Source organism: Ovis canadensis, chromosome 3 (genome assembly GCF_042477335.2).
Source record: "Ovis canadensis isolate MfBH-ARS-UI-01 breed Bighorn chromosome 3, ARS-UI_OviCan_v2, whole genome shotgun sequence".
In the NCBI taxonomy this organism is placed as follows: Eukaryota; Metazoa; Chordata; class Mammalia; order Artiodactyla; family Bovidae; genus Ovis; species Ovis canadensis.
Window position 1 is genome coordinate 198835765 of NC_091247.1, and position 21564 is coordinate 198857328.

Genomic DNA, 21564 nt, shown 5'->3' on the forward strand with positions numbered 1-21564 from the left:
CCACAAAAATTAACAAATAAAAAACTGAAATCAATGGGAAAATATACTGTCAAATGCTATGGACAGATAAAGTAAGATAAAGACTTAAGAGTTTTAACTGGATTTAGCAATTATGCCATAATTGTTAAGAAAACCCTATATTCTCTACTTAAAGACCATGCTTAAAAAAGAACAAATAGAAACAGCAGGCATCCTAGGACCAAATGGAGAGCATGTCATTAATGTTCTAAAGCCATCAGAACAGTAGGTAAAGAAGTCACATTTCAGCACATCCTCTTAAAATGTATTGTGAATGGCTCTGAAGAAACGCTACTTTTAATACTATGGAAACAGTACACCCATGAGCCACCATTAGAGTCTATTTGTAAAGACTACATGGCAAATAATTCCCGTGTCAACTGTAGAGAATTGTATTAAAACTAAAAAGACACAGTAGCTAAAAGAACTGCAACCCAATATTCAATTTGTCTCAACACCTTAGCTGAAAGCTCATTCTAATGGCATCATGTCATTCTCAAAAGATAATTTAAATGAATTAAATTTTGAAAAAGTAGATGCATTTAGAGTAGAGAGGTGGGTCTTGAAAATAACAGAGCGTTAAAATACCAAAGATGTGGGAAATAACTGCTTATCAAAAGGTCATGAAGACACAATACTGTGCAGTTATGAACGCAGTTCTACTGGTTCTTCCAATCTACTTTTAATCATGCTAACATGAGAAGTTCATGTGATGATTACATGTATTCTGGAAATAACCTCATTTCTCATAAATCTATCCTTGATTATGTGTTTTAATAACATAAAGAAAGAGAATTCGGTATTTTTAAAAAGTGCTTCACACTTTAATCCTAACTCTATCTCAAATCCATTAACTGAACAAATAATTTTATTGAGCACTTAACCTGTAGTTTGGCATTGCTGTTCTAGGGGCTGGGGATACAGTAGTGAATGAAATAAAATCTTTGTCTTCAAAAGCATTACAGTGGGGGAATTTTAAACACTCTTGTTTTGTCATTATTTTAAACAATTAAAAAGTTCAAAAAACTCAAAATAGGAACTGCTTAAAAAATGATGGAAAACTTTTCTTAAGCTATTAACATTGTATTAAGAACCTTTCATTAATTTCTTAAATTTAAACTTACCAAAGCAAACTGATTGACTTGAATGAAGAGTATTTCTACTTCCTTTTCAGTAACTTCAGTCCCAAAACCCTTATATTCTTTGTAGGCTTCAAGATAAGAACGCAGCCACTGGCCCTGTAGTTCTCTACCTGGATAAAGACTATAGTCTACATCACTCACACCTAAAATAGAAAAATACAGTGAGGTTTTTTAAAACACATGACATATCTTTTACTTTAATAATGTGCACCATCTACCTATTTTTTTCAGAAAAAAATTATTAAATGTCTCCATTTTTTGCTGAAACACTAGATATCATTAAGTAAATACCATTTATTAAGTAAACCAATCATAACATATTTCTAATTAAATTCTAATACACCATAATCAATTTTCACTGCCTCAATTTTTCCTCAAAATGTGAAGCCTGAACCAACTACCATTAGGTGTCACAAATCTTCATTTACCTCAGTACCTCAGGAGATTCTTATGATTCTTATGCACACTAGCATCTAGAGCATTTTCTAGAACTGTGGCTTTAAAGCGTCTTTAACCATTACTTCCAAAGTAACAAATATTTAAGTGGATAGACCTTTATATTTTTTGTTTTTTGGCCACGCAGCATGTGGGCTCTTAGTTCCCCAACCAAGCATTGAACCTGCACCCCCTACATTGGAAGCATGGAGTCCTACCTACTGGACCACTAGTGAAAACCATAAATACATGTTTATATTGAAGCCTTACACATGCACCTGATACTGTATTTCATGAAACAATATTTACCCTAACTACACCTTCCAATTCTGATATTTTCTATTTCTTTTGCATTCTTTGCTTTAATTAATTCCCCTACACATCTGATCTCATGATGTGCAGTTTGAAAAATACTCATCAAGTTCCTAGTATTTTGCCTACCATTCAAGTTGATCCTAAGTTGATCCAAACTTACTTTTCTGGTCTTATGACACTGTATTCTCCTTCATGGATTTTATATCCTACAGGAATAGGTATATTCACCTTGAAGATTTCTTCCTTCTTCCTGCAGTGCCCTCCTTTCTATTTGCATATCAAAATTCTATCTTTTTCAATTTTTTTCTACACAAAATCATAATAAGATCACTGAAGCTTCCTCTTTTGTATCCTCACCAGTGAAGCATATTCATGGTGATAACTCTTTTTATGCACAACTACTCTCCCTTCCTATAGATAAAGAAATAAATTCTTGAGCTTTTTAGTTAGATGACATTCAAAAAGCCCAGGTATACAATGGAAAGTCAAAGTCATTCAGCTATATCCAACTGTTTAGGACCCCATGGACTGTAGCCTGCCAGGCGCCTCTGACCATGGAATTCTCCACTTGGGCTTCCCTGGCGGTTGGCTCAGCTGGTAAAGGATCCGCCTGCAATGTGGGAGACCTGTGTTTGATCCCTGGGTTGGGAAGATCCCCTGGAGAAGGGAATGGCTACCCACTCCAGTATTCTGGCCTGGAGAATTCCATGGACTGTATAGGCCATGGAGTTGCAAAGAGTTGGACACGACTGAGCGACTTTCACTCACACACAACGGAAACAGCAAAGGCCTTTAAATGATTAAAAAAAAAAAAAAAGAGTTGGTTTCAAATCTTAGTTCTCTGCATTTTACCATGACCTTGGTGAATTACTTTACTCATCTGTAAATTGAGAACATGGATTGTGTGTAGAAAAAATTAGATGAGATTTATAAAGCAACTATGTCAATTCTTAAAAAAAAAAAAGTAAAAGCCACAATTATTATTTTTCTCTTATTTTCCTTAAGAAATTAAGGAAGAGGTCATCATCGCTTTCCTCCAATAATAAAGAAAAACCATAATGGTCATGAAGAAAATTAAAATTGTTGCTCCTACCCCCAAGTTGATCTTCTGTAAAGAACAAAAAATTCTAAAAAGCATCCTTTCAAAGTTTTATATGCTACCTCACTAGAGGAACATGTTCTCTGCTGGATTTTACCTGCAAATTCATTGAAATGGTTTCCAATATCATATGCCAGGTAGTTGTATCCAGAATATTCATAATCAATGAACTGTACATCACCTATGTGAGACACAAAAACGAAGACATAAGAAACCACATACAGGATACGAAAATCCCTATGCTATTTATAACTAAATAGCTTCCGATATTTTGTCTCATTGTACGTGCTTGGTTACATGCACTTCTGAGACAATACAGGGTAAGGCTGTGAATTTTATGGCAATGAGCTTTACAAAATTCCAATTATGTACATAGGTCAACAGCTTCTTTGTGGACATCAATGTCCACTATACTAAATAAAAGTCAAAAAATACAGTAATTCTCCACATTCAAACAAAAGCAAATATGTATTTAACCACATGGGGGCATCAGTTACTTAAAAATTCAAGTTTAGTTAGAAATGAAAACTACCTTCGGAAACAATAATTTATGCAACTTTCTCAAAAGATTAATATATATTCCAACAGTGAGTTTACCGATGGAAAAAATACATAGACTTTCAAAGGTTTGAATTCTGTGAGTCCTGCACTTAAGCTATAACACTTGCTGATTAACAGAACCTCTTTAAGGTAAGATAGTTGCTATCAAACTCTTAAATATTCTTGAAATGCTACATAATTAAGGTTTCCAATAGCTTACTTGAGCAGCATTAAGGTGGTCATTTTATCATTTAAAAGAACAAAGGTAAGCTATTTTTTCTTTTTGAGAAATTTTTATATATATAAACTAAAAAAATTCCTATTCTAAATTAGTGCTTTATATATATATATGCAAATTTTATTATAATTCTTCAGACTATCCTGTTCCATTTGCCCAAGGGACAAACTCTTGCTTTGGAAGCTTCATCTTTGAATATTTAGTTAGAAGATTTGGCTCAACACAGATATAGGTCCTATTCAAATGAGGAAAAGACAGGGAGGGAGGGAGAGAGAGAGAAACATTACGAAAAAAACATCAAAATGGGTCACTGTCTACACCAGGGGATCACAAACTCAAAAGGCTCAACAGTTAAAATGGACACATGAACACAGATGTAAGGCTGTTAAGAATAGTTTCTAAGCTGCTGATATTGAGAAAATACAGAGCTATGTCTAGTTACACTATCTTTTAAAACATCAAGCTGAGGTAATAAACTTCTGGTTTAAACACACTGGCTTTTCCCAGAAGAAAGAGCCTTTTAACTATCATGTGTTGCTATAAATTTATATGTTTAATCTTGGACTGTATGTTGATCATATTCCAACCCAAAAAAGAGTATTATATGACCAAAAAAATGTAATAGCAAGTGGAGTATTTTACACAAAAGCAAAAAATATATATATAATTGCATTTAATATATAATTCAAAACTTTCATAATAGTCAAGTCTAGAGTAAAATAAGTGAGATCATCAAAGTATTAAAGTCCACTTACCAAAATCTATATGCATATTGACAAAATAAGGTTTCTAAGAGCTGGTGACTACATAAACCACTGCAACACAACCAATTCATATTCTTGGAGAAGCAAAAACTATCCCACAGAAAGTCTTAAAGTTAACCAAAGCACTTCACTAACCAGCAGAATGGGAGGACAGAACAAGCTTTAACCAAATCACTTCACCAATAAGTTGCAAAATGAAAAGTCAGAATATATTTAAAAATTTTCTTCTAGGTACCCTTGGGAATGACAGGGTAAAGACCACCATGATGACAAAATACTTTGCAGCCATGATAAAAATTTCATTTTCAAAAGTTATTTAATGGCCAGGAGAATTACAAATGTTATATGAAAAAAGATACAAAATAGTAAATACAGTGATCCAAATTATTAAAATATGCCTGAAGAGAGAAGGAAAAAAAAGAAACATAATACATAGGGGGGAAAAGATGGTGGAAATAAACCAAAACATTTTTATTGGTTTCATTTCAGATGGTAGACAAGTGACCTTTTTTCCTTTATTCTTTACAATAAACATTACTTTAAGGAGAAAAAAAATGATAGTTTAAAAAGATTAGGATGAAAGAGACTAAATATAATGATTTGGGAAATACCTATCTACCCACCCAGACTTCAAAATATGAGGATTCCAGAGGATTTACCAAGTTGTCTCACTGAGTCAACCAAACAATTTTAATAAACAATTTTTCAAATTACAGCTGTTGATTGTTTTAGCTCTTTAAATACAAATTCTTGTAGAGCTCATACAAACTGTTACATGCCAATAAAAATACACAGCCCAGTCCCGAAGCTTACTTTAGCCACATAAACAAAAGCTTCAATTTCAATTTTCAAAATCATATTTAGAATTTGGCAAATATAAATAAAACAGCAGGTAAACCATGCCTGCTTATAGAGTATATACAATTTAAATAAAGCATAGATCATTTTAACAAAAGTTAAAATCTGTTTCAGTATGAAAATTTTAGCAATGACTTTTTGTAGTAGCATTAATTCATTAAAACTAGCCTTTATTTTTAAATGCTATGTTGAGTTTATAAATAATGAAATTTTAAAAATAAGAAAATGAAGCTAACAAGATACAGATGAGGCTGTTACCAGGCTCCGTGCATGTGAACAAGTGATGCGATAAACCTCCAGTCAGTGCGTTTAAGAAGCACGGGTGCGCCGCCACATGGCAGCAACAATGGCATACCTAATCTGTAGCAGATGAAGAAAATTTGGCAAACTCACATTTTACAAGACACAAAGCTTAAAAGGAAAAAAAAATTTTTTTTAATCTGCATTAACTATTCTTTTCAAACTACTGCAAACAAAGTGGAACTCAACCTTAAATTTAATCTTCTGCAACAAAGTAGAATTAAAGAGGCCTGCTTTCCTTATTTTGGGTGCCAGAAAAATCAAATTACTGGAAAATGCTTTCCTACAAGAAAAAAAACATACCCTGAACTTTTTTCCTCTACAAATTTAACTTCTGAATTCTAAAATTTCCAATTTATTTAGAGAAACATCCACATCACTATTAAAAACTAACAGCTCATATGGCATGACTATCTTGTTTTCTCAAAAGCTTTTTCTTTTATTACTATGTTTCTTTATCTTCACAGTAATGAAGTCCACTCTTACTGAGTTAAATAAATTGTTCAAATCTCAGTACAGTTTAAACAATATTTAAAGTACTTTAAAACCAAAAAAACGTTAATTAACTAAGGCTATATAATTCACACAATCCATTCATTTGGACTCCTTTACTTGTTGTTGTTAAGGAAAAAAGGATTAAAAGCAAAATAACCAATATGAGAACCTGAAAATGGTTCCAATTCACCCTACTTGCTCTACAGAGTTATGTAAGACAGGAAGAGAAGAGAGAAAAAGTAACCACGATTACACTCGAGTTGGCAAAATGTTTTCTCTCTTAGGCAGAAAAAGGAAGTATTCTATTCTGGGAAAGTTTCCTTTCATCTCTTTCTCTGAAGTCCAGTAACTTTACCCTGGACATGCACACCTTCACCACAGCACTCATCGTTCTGAATGCAAACATCCGTTTTCTTATCTGACTCCTCCATCGTTTCCTGGAGGGGCAGTTGGAGGGGCAGCAGGTCCCTTCCACCTTTCTTCATGCAATCCACAGAGCAAACCCTAGCACACAGGAAGTAGTCAAATGCTAGTGAAATATTAATAAATGGAAGTTTTGCAGAGAATGCTCAGACACAGTGATAACACATGTTTAAATGGGAGCAGGGGAGATAAGTATGAAACACTAAGGAACAAAGTATGGCATTTCTGACATTCTTATTCAAGTATATGGTTGAACATATAGCGGAAGTGAATGTATGAGTAAAGAAAAAAATCTAAACTAGTAACTATTTTAAGTAGCTCTTCCTTAATAGTTCAAGTTTTTACAGTCCATTTAAGTTTTTTATTAGGTGAATTAGGGATATTTTACTTTTTGCTAAATAGTGATTTAGACTACAAGGTTTAAAACAAAGTTAAGACTATCCTTCATAATAATTCTACCCTGGAAAATATACGCTAACAAATACGGTAACAAATTTTAATTTAAAAATAAAACAAAAAAAACACTTTTGTTAAAAATCAATAAAATAACCACAACAATGCTTTTTCATGAATAATAATAAAGTGAGTAAGAGTTAGAGTCAATCAACTCTAGAGTCGATCAATGGGTGGGTGAATGGTAACTCACCCATTTTCTAATTATATTGTTTAAAACTCTGAAGAAGAATCTAGCTTACTCTGTAATTGCCCAAGAAAGCTTTGTTTCCTAAATAGTTATACATTAGCTTCCTGCATTTGCTGACAGAAAAAAATAATCAATGGCAGCCATTTAAAGTTACATATTAGGTCTTAAGCTTTTTATGAAGTTTTTATGAACGGGGGGCTTCCCTGGTGGCTCAGCTAGTAAAGAATCCACCTGCAATGCAGAAGACCTGGGTATGATCTCTGGGTTGGGAAGATCCCCTGGATAAAGGAAAGGCTACCCACTCCAGTATTCTTGCCTGAAGAATTCCATGGACTCTTATAGTCCATGGGGTCCCAAAGAATCAGACATGACTGAGCAAATTTCACTTTATGAATCAGGGAAAAGAAGAAACAAAACAGCCACCAGTAAACATTCTGACAGAGGATTAAGACATGAGACGACAAACTCAAAAGCTTTAGCGATTACTTCTGTCAGCAGCTAAAGGATTAGTTGAAATTAAAATACGAGATTTGAAGTCTGTTAATAAGCAATATTGAAATTTGTTCCACTTAGTATAAATTATTTTTAATTAATTGCTGATTAACTTAAAAGAAGACTGATAAGTCTTATCATACAGTTCTGGAGCAAGAGTCACTGCTTTTGGTTTTATCATTATATAACAAATTCTATCATCATATCATTAAGTATACTTTTCTTACCTTTTTAAGATGTCATTTCACTGAAGCCAAGGAATGGGACGCTGTTTTACCAACCACCTAATTCCTGGCACTGACTAACATTTCAAAAATCTTGACAACTACCATCAACTTCAGAAAGGAAGCTTACTCTTCTCCCATATTCCTGAGTCCTGTCAACTGACATGATGAAAACAAGTAGAAGCAGGATTTCTTCTGTGATGCCTACCAGTTCCTGTAACATTCACAGGTGAAAATGCCTACAAACTGCAGAGTACTCATAGTCTGTGTTTGTGTGGATATAAGTACAGCACACATATATATACACATTTTTAACTTTAAATTAATCACTCGAATTATAGTTAAGATAAAATCTGTAAATTGCATTTAAAGACAATCTGAATTGTCATCTTATACTACTAAGCCATAAATCCTTCTGGCTTACAGTTACCATTTTTACTTTTTCAGAATCAGATACACTTTGTATAATACATCTCCTATGAACATAATACAGGGGTTGGCAAACAATGTGTCCTCAAGCCAAATTCAACCCAGTGCCTAACAATATATGGCTGTGTTTGTGCCACAACACAGAGCTTAATAGTGGAAACAGAGACTATAATAGGGGATGAAAAGTCTGAAGTATGTACTACATAGCTCCTTACAGAAAGCTCCTTACAGTTTGCCAACTCTTATCACAGTATAATAGTTGCAACTGAGAGCTGTTAAGCACCTAGTCTGGTGCAATATGTGTTATATGCCTCATCTAAAATCTTGTCAGGAAGCATCTGGAGTAGCTATTATCTCTAGTCTCAAACAGAGCAAATAAAAGTTCTAGACTATCAACAGTATAAGCAGCACTTCCTAGAGTCTTAAGCCCATCCATGAAAATTTTTGTTCAGATGGTCTTGGATGGAGCCCAGATACCTACATTTTCCCCAAGTATCCTAGGAGATTCTGGTGCAGACAGTAAAGGATTAAATATAAACACTTAATGAAGATAAAGACGACTTCTTTAACACCACCTACTTCCATATGTGATTGAGCAGGGATCTGTACACAAGAGTGTTTGGTTCCAAAATCTATATTCCTTTTGACTTCTCTTTAAAGTTACTTAAGAGTCTGATTACTCTTTTAAGAGTAATGTATCTGCTGATAAGAGTTACTTAAGAGATTTTTAATCTAGTTATACGATATAAAAATCTAAGTTATTATAGCTGAAAAGTACATGCAGAGACCAACATGATCCAATATACATTCATAAAGTTTAAAATTTGTACTTTCAAGAAATTAAGAGTCTGAAATACACTATATCTTATTACTTTATATATATCATAGGTGGGTACAAAATGGTGAAGCCCTGAGCTCAAATCACATGAATGACTTATCAAGTGATAACAAATCAAACACATTTGTGAACATACTATGTAACTTAATCATTTATTCTATGTAGAAACCATTTTAATTCTAAAAGACTTAAAACTTGGAATTTCAGATGCTACAAGGCAGTAAGGTAAAGAACTCTGCAGTCCATGCTTCTAATTTCAATGAGCCTCCTGATGGTACAAGTTTAAGTACTAATGATATGCTACTGCTCAAATACATATATTCTTTGCTTATTAAATTCACTAAATTTATATAATTTACCTTTTTTAAAAGTATGAGGCAAGTTACTTCTCCTTATAACTAAAGACAATATGTCATAACCACATTACTTCAAAACCATTAGCTCCTAATTAAAAACAAGTAAGATAATAGCAGGATAAGATAATAAAAAATAAAAACAAGCTTCTTGCCACATTTTCATGAGTTTCAGATTTTACCTGAACAACATTCCAAACATGTTTTCTTAATGCTTATGTATCAACTAATCACATAGAAATTGATTTTTTTAATGGATGCCGCAAAGTCCAAAGTAGCCTTCCTAATGAACAGTATAAAACCATTGATAAGAAAAAAAAAAAAATTGTAAGAAAATATAACAGAATATTTTCATAACTAACACACAAACATAACCACAAAGACAAGAAGAAACAAATGGTACATAATAGACTCCTATGACGAAGCGCAAACTCTAAAAACTGTATCAACGTATTTACACTTGTTAAACTGTGAGCTTTATTCTTCAATGTAGGGAAGAAAAATTAGACACAAAAGTATGATTTAGGTAACTCCTGGTAAAACAAAAAATAAGAAGTTTGAACTTTTAAAGCCAGGATGAAGCATAAATATTTTATTTGAAAATAGGATAACTTTTCATATCACTAATCAGCAGTTTAGATAGCCAACTAGTTAAATAAAAAAGCAAAAATTCATGTTTTATACCTAAAACATAGTAATCTGATTTTTTTGGTCCCTTTTATTTTAGATATCAATTAAGTTTGTTTGGTGAAATGAATATGCAAAAGAAACTTATAAAATAAAAATGTGAAAAGTTAAAATTATATTCCAAAGGAAATAAGAGATTCTCTTAATTAACTTGCAGTTAAAAATAAAGCTGAGTGTCCACTTCAAATGTCAGATGAAGGCCCTTACTTGAAATTCCATTATATAATATAATGTGTTATTAGGTCTTGCACTGAACTTAAAAGATAATACATCACTTTAATGAATAACTAATATTCTTGTTTCACAAATGGCATTGAGATTTGGTTACTATTATACAATGTAGTACATATATACTGTAACAATTATAGGTAATAAATGGATAACAGTAAATTAAAGGACACTGTCAAGTACTTAATGTTTTAGGGTACACTGGAAGTTTTTAAAAAATATTATTCCATAGACTTCAAGACATTCAAAACAGAGATGTTAGCTCAAAATTTTTTTAGACTCTCTAATCCAGATTAAAATATCAAATATAAAAGGGACTTAAGCATGTTTTGAAAATATTGGCTTCAGTCTACCATCCTTGACAGTGTTCTTTTTCAAGCTGAAGTCAGTTATAAATATTACAAGCTTTTGCATTAGAACACTCAACTTATAATTAGATAAGAATGGTCACAAATAGTAATTTGACATAATATGACCACTTAATCAGAATTGTTTGGCTTCAGTATCTTCAAAAAGCACACTTATAATTCAAAATAATCTTCCAACTGTAATATTTATCTTCAAAACTGGTTTCCTACAAAATGCAATAGCTTCAAAGTTTCAGACAGACTTTTTGAATTAACACTAATCTTTCAACCAAAATTGTATCTTTTAAATTTCAGTGTAGTATATTGAAGGGCATCTACCATTTTAGCAACCAAACCTCAAACCACTTTATCCAATATTATACAATCATGTGTTTCTTAAATATGAAAACATAAGAGAATTTGAATACAGCAAGATAAAAACAATCCCCAAAAACATTTCACCAAAATGTATCACTGTCCTCCTCAAAAACTGTTAAGACAATTTACTAAAGTGTCTTGATTATTACTTCAGTAGATAAAATTTCAGCAACTACAAAAAAAAATTTCCTCCATCTGTGGCTTATTTCCTTAGCATCAAAATATCTAACAAGTCAGTAAAATAAACAGGTAATAGGAAACCTGGATACATTTATTTTTAATACTCTATCCACCCCCAACACTCAGAATATTTCTATATTTATAAAACAGTGCAATGTCAGTTGTTTTTCAATAACCCTCATTACAAGCAGGTGCATTTTCAAACCACAAATTACCAAATATTTACAATTAAATTTATAAACAGTCGTGTCATCATTTTTCACTTAAAACTCTAACAGAAACCAAAAACTATTTCTAATAAACCAATTCTAAGAAACATATTTTATACAACTATGCAGAAAATATATATTCCTAATATAGCACAGTTACCATGACTTTGTAACCAAAAGAAAACACTTCAGTCTTCATACATGTTTTTAACCCTTACATTTGAATTAAATTTATTGATTGATACCAAGATCAAAGGACTGTTATAAACACAAAGGAAAAAAAAAACTTTACTTACTGCTAAAGTCAGATACCTACCTTGTTTCTCATTGTAGATTATATTCTTACACAACAGGTCATTATGGCAAAGCACAACAGGTGAGCCCAGGTTGGAAAGAATCTTCTTCATCCAAGTCATTTCTTCCTGAAGAATCTGAGAGCTTGGGATATCACTTAAGAACCTTTCAGTTAAAAAAAAAAAAAAAGTTACATCTTGTTTATATTAATGACAACATGTTTTTTTAAGCTTCCCTAAGCAACTCCGGGAGTTGGTGATGGACAGGGAGGCCTGGCGATTCACAGGGTTGCAAAGAGTTGGAAACGACTGAGCGACTGAACTGAACTGAACTGAAGGAATAAAACCTTTTATTTTCTTTTTGGTCACATACAACTTTTTTCCTTTCAGTTTTAAGATATAATTGACACACACAGCCCTATTGAAGGTGTACAAAATAAAATTTGACTTACCTACATAATGAAATGATTACTACAATAAGGTTAGTTAAGTATCCATCATCTCATACAGACACAAAATAAAAAGAAATATTTTTCTCTTGTAATGAGAACTCATGTTCTTAACAACTTTCATATATAACAATGTAACAATATAACAAAAGTTGTTACAACAATATAACAACTTTCATAAATAACACAGCAATGTTACTTTACCATGTTGTATATTGCATCCCTAGTGCTTATTTATTTTATATCTGGAAGTTTGAACCTTTTGCCTACTTTCATGCAATTCCCCCTTCCCCACACCCCATCTTTGGTAACCACAGATCTGATCTCTTTTTGTCTGAGTGAGTTTGTTTGTTTTTGAAATATAAATGACCTACAATACTGTTACTTACTGGTGTACGACACAGTAATTTGGTATTTCAATACATAACAAAAAATCTATTTTTAATAAGTTCTTTCTGTTTAAATGTAGACTTCTGAATTAAAACAGGCCAATTATTCTAAGATTGGAATAAAGAAAATCCATTATAAACAACTTTACTATGAATAAAAAGAAACTGAACAAGACACCTAAAATGCAGGGCATAAAAGTAAAAAGTACATCAATACAAAACAGGGCAGGGAAGAATATACATGTCTAACAGCTGACATTTACCAACACTATTCTTCTCAATGTTTTATATTTATCTCCACTCTACAGATGGGGGAAACCAAGACACACAGTTTAATAAAAAAAGTTTAAGTATTTAAAGTCACAAAGATAACCTATTAAAGAACTAAAACATCTATCTCAAGCTTGGAAGGGTGAATGTCATATAAATTAGTTAAAGTCACATTTTAAAGTCAACAGATATATTTGGGCTTCCAGGTGGCTCAGCAGTAAAGAATCCACCTGCAGTGCAAGAGCTGCAGACTTGGGAAGATCCCCTGGAGGAAGAAATGGCAGCCCTCTCCAGTATTCTTGCCTGGAGAATTCCATGGAGAGAGGAGCCTGGCGGGCTACAGTCTACAGCGTTGCAAAGAGAGACATGACTGAAGTGACTTTGCATGCACGCATGCAGATATTATCTATTGCTGACAAATCAACTCATTATTATATGATAATCATCAACCATATAAACATTATGATACTATCATATGATAACCATATCATAGAATATTCATCTTTACAGAGAATTGCCTCAGTAGTTAGACTGTGAAGGATGAGAGTTTGACAAGAAGGATTGGTGATTATGGCTTTTTATCCTGTACTCTTTTCTGTACTATATATTGTGCCATATTTGTAATAATAAAAATACAATGGAACAAAAATAGTGTGCTGCTATTAATTCCTCAATAGCACCATCAGGCTTACAAAATTGCTGTTCCTCCTCTTCTTCCCTAAAGCTTCAAGACAAGTTCTCTTCATTCTTTCTCTATACAGTCTCTCAGATTACCCCTTTCATTTTACAATACAATAAACAATCTGTATCAGAGTTTACTTTAATGAATCTGCCTATTCACTGTTCTCCCAACTGCTGCATTCTCTTCTACACATAGCTTCCAACAGAGATCCGTAAAATGGTGTAATTTTTCAAGAATTTACTTTAAAAGTACCGAGTTGAATGGAAATAATAGGACTCAAAGGATTATTAATAATCACAATCATGTACAGACAAAAAGGAATGAAAGGAAATATGAAAAATATTTTTAATATTAATTATTTTTAATACTTTAGTTGTGTATTTTCTATTGGGGCAAGGATCTTTCGTTATCTACCATAGGGCATCTCCAGATTTATCACTAACCTCAAGAATTTAAAGTAACCTCTGAATAATAAATTTTTAAAATAGCAGCTAACATTTATTTAGCACTTAAATGCACAAGCACTGTTCTAAGATATGTGTATATACTGACTCAATCCTCACAAAATCTCTAAAACGTAAACATCCTACCCTTGTTATTTCCATTTTACAAAAAAGGAAACAGGTAACGTGTCCAGGGTTACACAGCAGAACTGAGATTTGATCCCAGGCAGTCTGGCTCCAGAGTCTTGTACTCTTAATCCATACAATATCATACTCCCTCTCAACACTGCACCACTGCCAGCTTCATTATTTTAAAGTGACTTTTTTCCTGAAATCTTTCAATAAAATTGTTATTTCAAAGGTGGATTTTTTTTGTTTGTTTTTATGTGATCATTTTCTGAATATCCAGCACCAAGGACAAACTTTCAGATGTCTGTCTCTCCCAGTTTACAGGGTACAATATCCCTGTCCATTCAGAGTCTGACAAACTGTGTGCAAACAAAGCACACACAGAGTGGGCCAAACTAATCTTTTGAAATAATCAACTTTAATTTTTTCCTAATGAATTATAAAAAATAAAACAAAACAAGGGAAAAAAAATCCATAGGTCCTGCTTACCTCTTCGTTCTTAAAGACTTCCTGAATACAAAAGTGGAAGTCTTCAGGTACATTTTAGATACAAAGACAAAGTAAGATTTGCAATTTCTCTACTAGTATTAATAGCATTATGTAAAAACATGCTCGGTGTAGTTTCTGAGGCATGTGTCACAGGTTATTTCAGAGGGTCCCAGCAGGACTGTGCTCTCTTTGTTAGGAGCAGTCAAGATGGTAAGTAGGAAGACTGAGCTCACCTGCTCCAGCAGACACATCAAAATTACAACTACCGACAGAGGTACTAATGAGGAGAAAGACCAGAAGACTAGCACAGAAGACTTTTTAAAGGTAGAATGGAGAAGTCACAGTAAGACAAGTAGAAGGGGCAGAGATGCAGTACAGTGAAGACCCACACCCCTGGGTGGGCAACCTACAAATGAGAGTATAATTACAACTGCAGAGGTTCTCCACATGGAGAGACAACAAGCCGCATCTCTGGCTCCCTAGCCCAGGAATCCTACACTGGGAAGGCTGGCTCCTAGAACATTTGGCTTTTTAAGGGCACACTTTCAGGAGAACCAGAGGGCTGTGGGAAACAGACTCCCCTCTTAAAGGGCAGATACAATATCCCACATACTCTGGGATCCAGGGCAGAAGCAGTAATCTGAAAGGAGCCTGGGTCACACCCACCTGCTGATCCTCAAGAACCTCCTGATAAGGCAAGAGGCAAATGAAGCTCCCCTGGGCTCACAGGCACTGGCAGCAGCCATTCTGAGAGCTCATTCTACCAGGAGGACACTGGTCCTGGCAACCACCACTGTGGAATCCTCCCTCTAGCTCAATGGCACCAGGACCCAGCCCCGCTCTAGCTGATAAAGTTTTAGGACACCCTGGGCCCCTACCGCAGCCATCCAGGGATCTTGCCCCACCCACCAGCAAGCTGATACCAGCTTCCAGGACACCCTGGACCCCAAAGCCAGCTGTGCTTGAATCAGCCCTGCCCACTGGAGGTCTGATACCTACTTGGAGGAACCTCAGGGCTGTGCAGCCAGAGACCCTGGGACCTGACTCCACCCAACAGCAGACCAGCTCTAGGCCCAGGAAGCTCCAGGACCTGGGCCCTGTCCACCAGAGGCCCACACTAGACTGAGGATCTGTAGCCCCACAACCACCGACCCCAGACCCAGTTCTGCCCACCAGAGAGCCAGCCTGGCCCCCTTAACACTGCTGTACATTATACATGAAAAGTTAAGAGAGTAAAACCTAAGAGTTCTCATCACAAGGAAAAAAAAAATTTTTCTATGTCTTTATTATGAGATGACAGATGGTCACTAAACTTATTGCAGTAATAATTTCGTAACATATAGAAATCAAACCATTATGCTGTGTATCTCAAACTTACTCAGTGCTGTGTGTCAATTATATCTCAATAAAACTGGAAGAAAAAAAAACTTGTTTAGATTCTAAATTCTGATTTACATTTATCTTTATAGGAAATGAAATATCTTAGTTACTTTGAACCTGAAGTCCTACAAAATCTGAGACTCCAGTAAAAGAACTTTCAATCTCATTATATGAGATTTTAAAAGTCACAATAAACTAAGACAACCCAAACCTTTTCACACTTCAATGACTACACTGCCCCAATGTAGATCTCTAGGCCCATTCAAAGCAGCCTTCCTTTGGACAGAAAGAATTGCTTTAAAAAGGTCTCTATGGTCAATTCACACTAATATACCCAATAACAGTAACCTTTATATTATGTTTACTGCCAAATAAATGTTCTATATTTGTTTCTCGGCTCCCCACTTCCCCAGTTTTATAGGGACTGATTTTTTTTTTTTTTGAGCTGACTGGGGAAGAAAGCAGATTTCTGTAGTGCCTTCTGAGAGTTAAATGAATTATTGCTTATTTTACTTAAATGCAAAGAGATAAACAAAATCAGATTTTACACACCTTACAGTTATCTTCGAAACCCTATATATATATAGCAAAACAATGTAAAACATAATTTCAAATGAAAAAAGTAATTCTACCTTTTATTAATGTCTTCATCTGCAAATCCTGTGGGAATGAGAGAAAAATATTTTCCCATCTTTAGCCACAGGTTAGATTTGGGAATCCAGCCATTGTGTGCATGAATAGCATGGATTTTAGCAAGCTGACGAGCTATTAGCCTGTTTAAAAACAAAACAGCATAAAAAGGAAAGTGTTATGCACCATACAGTTCATATTTACTCAAACTAAAATAATTAGGGTGCTTTTATCATATAACATGATATCTTTTTACCTTACATAAGATTCAAAATAATATGGCAAGTCAACTCTCACTAGAAAAGGTAAACATTTAAAATATAAGTAGGAAGAAATACCTAAAATTAATATAGCAATTATAGTTCAAAAGGGATTGAGTGGCAGACTATTTTGATTATACAATGTCGGCAACCAGCAGAAGAATACACAACTATAAATGATTTCAAGGCACACATTAGACATTAATTACCAATACATTTAAATTACACTGAGTCATATTAATTTTGAGCCTTTGAAGTCACTGAAGTTAAAGGGCAAAGAGGACTAAAAGGTAAATGGGCAGGCAAAAAGGTTCTATGAGTTAATTTCTGAAGGGGGGTGTTAACAAATTCTCTGAACAAATGTTAGGATTTTATGATGTCAATTAATCTTGATATAATGAAAAAATAATGTGAAGCTGTGTATATTTATGTCCACACTATCTTTTTATCTGTAGAACCTAGTACAGCAAATGCTAATGGAGGAATAAGCATACTACATAGAAATAAGAACTAAATTAATATTCAGTCCATAGAACTGTAGGTAAAAAAGTGACAATAATCTATAAAAAAAGAACTTAAAACTGGCAAATCTTCAACATTACAATCTAATGTAACATCCCTCAAAGTAAAGTCCTAGGTCTTAAAATACAGCACCATCAAGGAATTTCTGAAGTTCTACCTTGCATCTACTGAATCACAAACTCTAGGGGTAGGCCCTAGCACTCTGCATTTTAAACAAGATTTCCAGGTGATTCCAATTCACTGTGTAATTTGAGAAGTACTGACCTAATGTTCCAATTCTGCTTTTGAAGTCACTGAGGTTAAACAGCAAAAGAGACTAAGGTAAAAAGGTAAGTGGTCAGATTAACAGGTTCTGTCACTTAATTTCTATATCTTATGTTAACAAACATTAGCTGGACTATGTACTAAAATTGATCTTTGGAAACTTAAAGAAAAAAGAAAAAAAAGCCTGGGTATTACCCCAGAAATTAAATGGTTTGGGGTGCAGCCACGGCATCAAGGTATTTTAAAAGCTTCTCAGATGACGTGAATACGCAAAAATCACTTTAAGCACACAGGGAATCTAGTATTGTAGTTATCGCTCACCAATCTGTGATAAAATAACAGTTTTATTATGTTTTCATACTATAGTGAATATTCTTATCTACTTAGTTTTTAATAAGATTCCTGATTTACCTTTGGAAAACCTTCCATCCCTCTTACTTTTAGTTCATGTGGTTCCTTCAGAGCTGATCTCCATCCTAACCCCCTATCCCAGCTGCACCACTAACTTCAGGAGTGAAGAGATATCAGACTTGCCCAAAGCACTCCATCCTGCATGCCAGAGTGATTGGTTCAGGGTATTTTACCCAAGCTCAGGCTAAAAGGATTTGATCCGAAAACTTCTACTGAAGCTACTGACTTTGGGTGAAGCCAGCAGAAAAAGAGGAACACACCCTCACACACGCATACACGCACACTGCGCAAATTGATTAGATAAGTCTGCAACTGCTAGTAATTATAACTGTCACTCTTCAGAAAAGTTTGCCAGAAAAAAAAAGCTAACATACAATAAAATAGACAGCAACACTCCTCATGACAGACACTATTAGAGCCCCTGGATCCACCCATACTTGAATTTAGTATTCTCAGATATAGACACCAACAAATTCCTTCTTTGAGCCAGTCTGAATTTTCATATTATTATCCTCAATAAGAGTCCTGATGCGGCTCAGAAGTGTTTAGTCATTACTGCAAGTGAGTTCTAGTTTTACTACAAGAAATATTCAATGCTTTGTTTGAAAGAACATAGCATTAAAGAACCAACCAATTGACTAATATTCTTCATCTTTCCATTTAGATGATTTAATTCAGCTGATTTTTGATGTTTGACGATCTGAAAAATATTTCACAGTGGGGGTAATGCTTAATGCTTGTAAGAAGTAGACAATTGTTACTGGTCTGACAGTACTTGAAGCAACAAAATGAGGCTTATGGGACATAGCCCTCACAGATCTGTCTTTGATGCACAATGCTGTAACTGAATTCACTGTTTCCCTATTGATTCTCCCCTGTACCCAGATAGAGAAATTGGTCAGTTTCGCTTGTCTTCAGAGCACTACTGGACTTTACTATCGAATTAAAAATGAGTAACAAAGTATTTGTAATGCTGTTCTTTAACCTACCTAAATTTTTAAAGAGAAACCTCCTAATATTGTTACTCTTAAGCTTAAAGATTACATGTAGATCATATCCAGCCAGTTCTTCAGCCTAAAGACGCTGCAAGTGTCATGTCTGACACATTCAATATTTTTCTTCTCGTGAGACATTCAATATTTTTCTCCTTCTACTGTTTTCTATTTTGAAAAAATAAGTATGATGAGGTTTCACTGTAACTGAGTAATATTTGCTTTTGGCCTTTATTTTGATGATTAAGTTATGATTCTACCTATGGATGTTGAAGTTATTTAAAAGGAGAGGCAAAAGGTATCTTATCTGAGAATATCTTTTGCCTTTAAGGCACTGCATTCTTGTCTAAAATGGAAAACTTTGCTAATTTGAGAATAAAACTAAGTATGCAACCATGTGAAGAATAAATCGCATTTTGATAAAAAAAAAAAAAAAAGAATCCTAATGCATTACCAAAACATTAAATCCATGATCTTTTTAGGTATGTGCGTTTTGGTTCATACCTCTCAAATTACCAAATAATCATTTTTTATAAATAATTATTGCTTGAATGACCTTAAGACCACATATTCTATAAGAATACAGAATAAAAAAATCTATTTTTATTATCAATCTCTCATACAGTATTTGCATTAAAAAGCTAGACCCCCTAAAAGTGCTATAAATAAACATACAGCACTTTAAGCACTAAGAAACTTCATTAAAAAGACTAAGTGATAATTAAAGTGCAAATAAACACACATATATATTTATATACACGTGCACACAGGTATATGTATACATAAACTGGTTTTAAACTTTAAGCGAGGGAGTTGGGACAAGAGGTCTGAAGAAAAGTAATCCATGTTACACAAAACTCAAGGAGAAATCTATATCAACAGAACATTATGACCTAAAACTGTTTACCCAACAAATGAGACCAATGATTTCGGAGAAGGGTCAGGTATTAGAATAGATACTTAAATTTTTATTTGCTGTTTTAAAAATAAATAATAATGTCATTTTTCATTGTTTTACCCCAGAGTTTATATGAGACTGATTTGAAAACCAAAAAACGCAGTTTTCATAAGTTCTCCAAATATAAGTTATTCAGCTACGAGTAACTGAAATGACAATTCTACGGTAAATAGAATGGTCATAACTCCAAAGGGCTCTTACATGTTAACAGAATCTGTTGAATAGCTGCTATGAGAAAAGCACCTACTAATTTGAGAATCTTGACTTTTTGGGCAGAAAGATGGCTAACTAGAGCTGGGCCAGGATTTGAACTGATTATGTGATGCAAAGGCCACGGTCTTTCCACCACAGTATACTGCAATAACACTGCACAGAATTAGCAAATCACTGCATTTCTGAGTCTCTGGCTTCTAACAAGGAAAGCCAAATTACTCATGTAATCTTAAAATCTCTCCTTCATATCTAAGAAGGGATTTCTGTAAATAAAAGAAAAAAATTTATATAAACATCCACTCAGTTTAGAGATTTAAGTTCAATAATGACAATAGGAATTTCACATTTTTATTCATATACAAGGCTCCTATAAACTAACTTCCCATCTAATATCAATTTCCTACTAGTCATAATAGAAATATTAAATATACATGATCTATGGACTAAAAGAGGCAAAGTTTTCCAAATGATACTGATTTTTATCAAAAATCAGCAACTATTTTCATCTTTGAGTAAATTTCTGAAATTACAAGTGAAATTATAAAAATTATTTTATGTGAAATTTTAAAAATACTGTTAGATAATGAGATACATATCTACCCAAATGGAAAACAAACTATTAATTACCAACATACAAGAGCAAAATTAGTATTTTCAAAAAAAGCTATATCAAAACTTGAGAGCTAATGATTAGTATCTTCTAAAGTAAATTATAGATATCTTTGTCCTTTCTAAAGGTGCACTGTCAAAATAGTATTTGATTATATAAGGGACGATGTTAATATTAAATGATAACATCATGCTTATATAACAGGTAAAAATATATTCAGAATATTATTTAAATGTTTTATAGCATTTTCCTATGTAATTTTTTAAAAATAGCAGCAAATAATAATACTATAGTTGAGATTGCTTTATTAATACTACTGATCAATACCATCACTAGGTTATCCTACAAGAGGCAAACACCATGCCTTATTCTTCTCTCTTAGCATTCAGCACTAAAAGGAGGTACTTAATAGATACTTGATGAATAAGAATCATCATCTTGGTAACAGATTCAGGGTACATTTAGAAACTTACCACAGGATTCTACCAATATTGGAGTTATCCTCAGGTGGATTAAAATCTATCCTGGATTTTTTTTTAATCTCA

General features: G+C 33.6%; 1 protein-coding gene across 1 annotated transcript in view; it reads right to left on the bottom strand.

Annotated features, from left to right (window-relative positions):
- The window catches only part of ETNK1 (ethanolamine kinase 1), a 54894-nt gene that overhangs the window by 11324 nt on the left and 22006 nt on the right, over nt 1-21564 (bottom strand). Inside the window, exons 3-6 of the mRNA XM_069581252.1 lie at nt 16792-16932; nt 11952-12094; nt 3107-3190; nt 1143-1303 (exon numbers count right to left, since the gene is read on the bottom strand). Of these exons, the coding sequence (XP_069437353.1) occupies nt 1143-1303; nt 3107-3190; nt 11952-12094; nt 16792-16932 (529 nt within the window). The remainder of the gene's footprint in view (nt 1-1142; nt 1304-3106; nt 3191-11951; nt 12095-16791; nt 16933-21564) is intronic.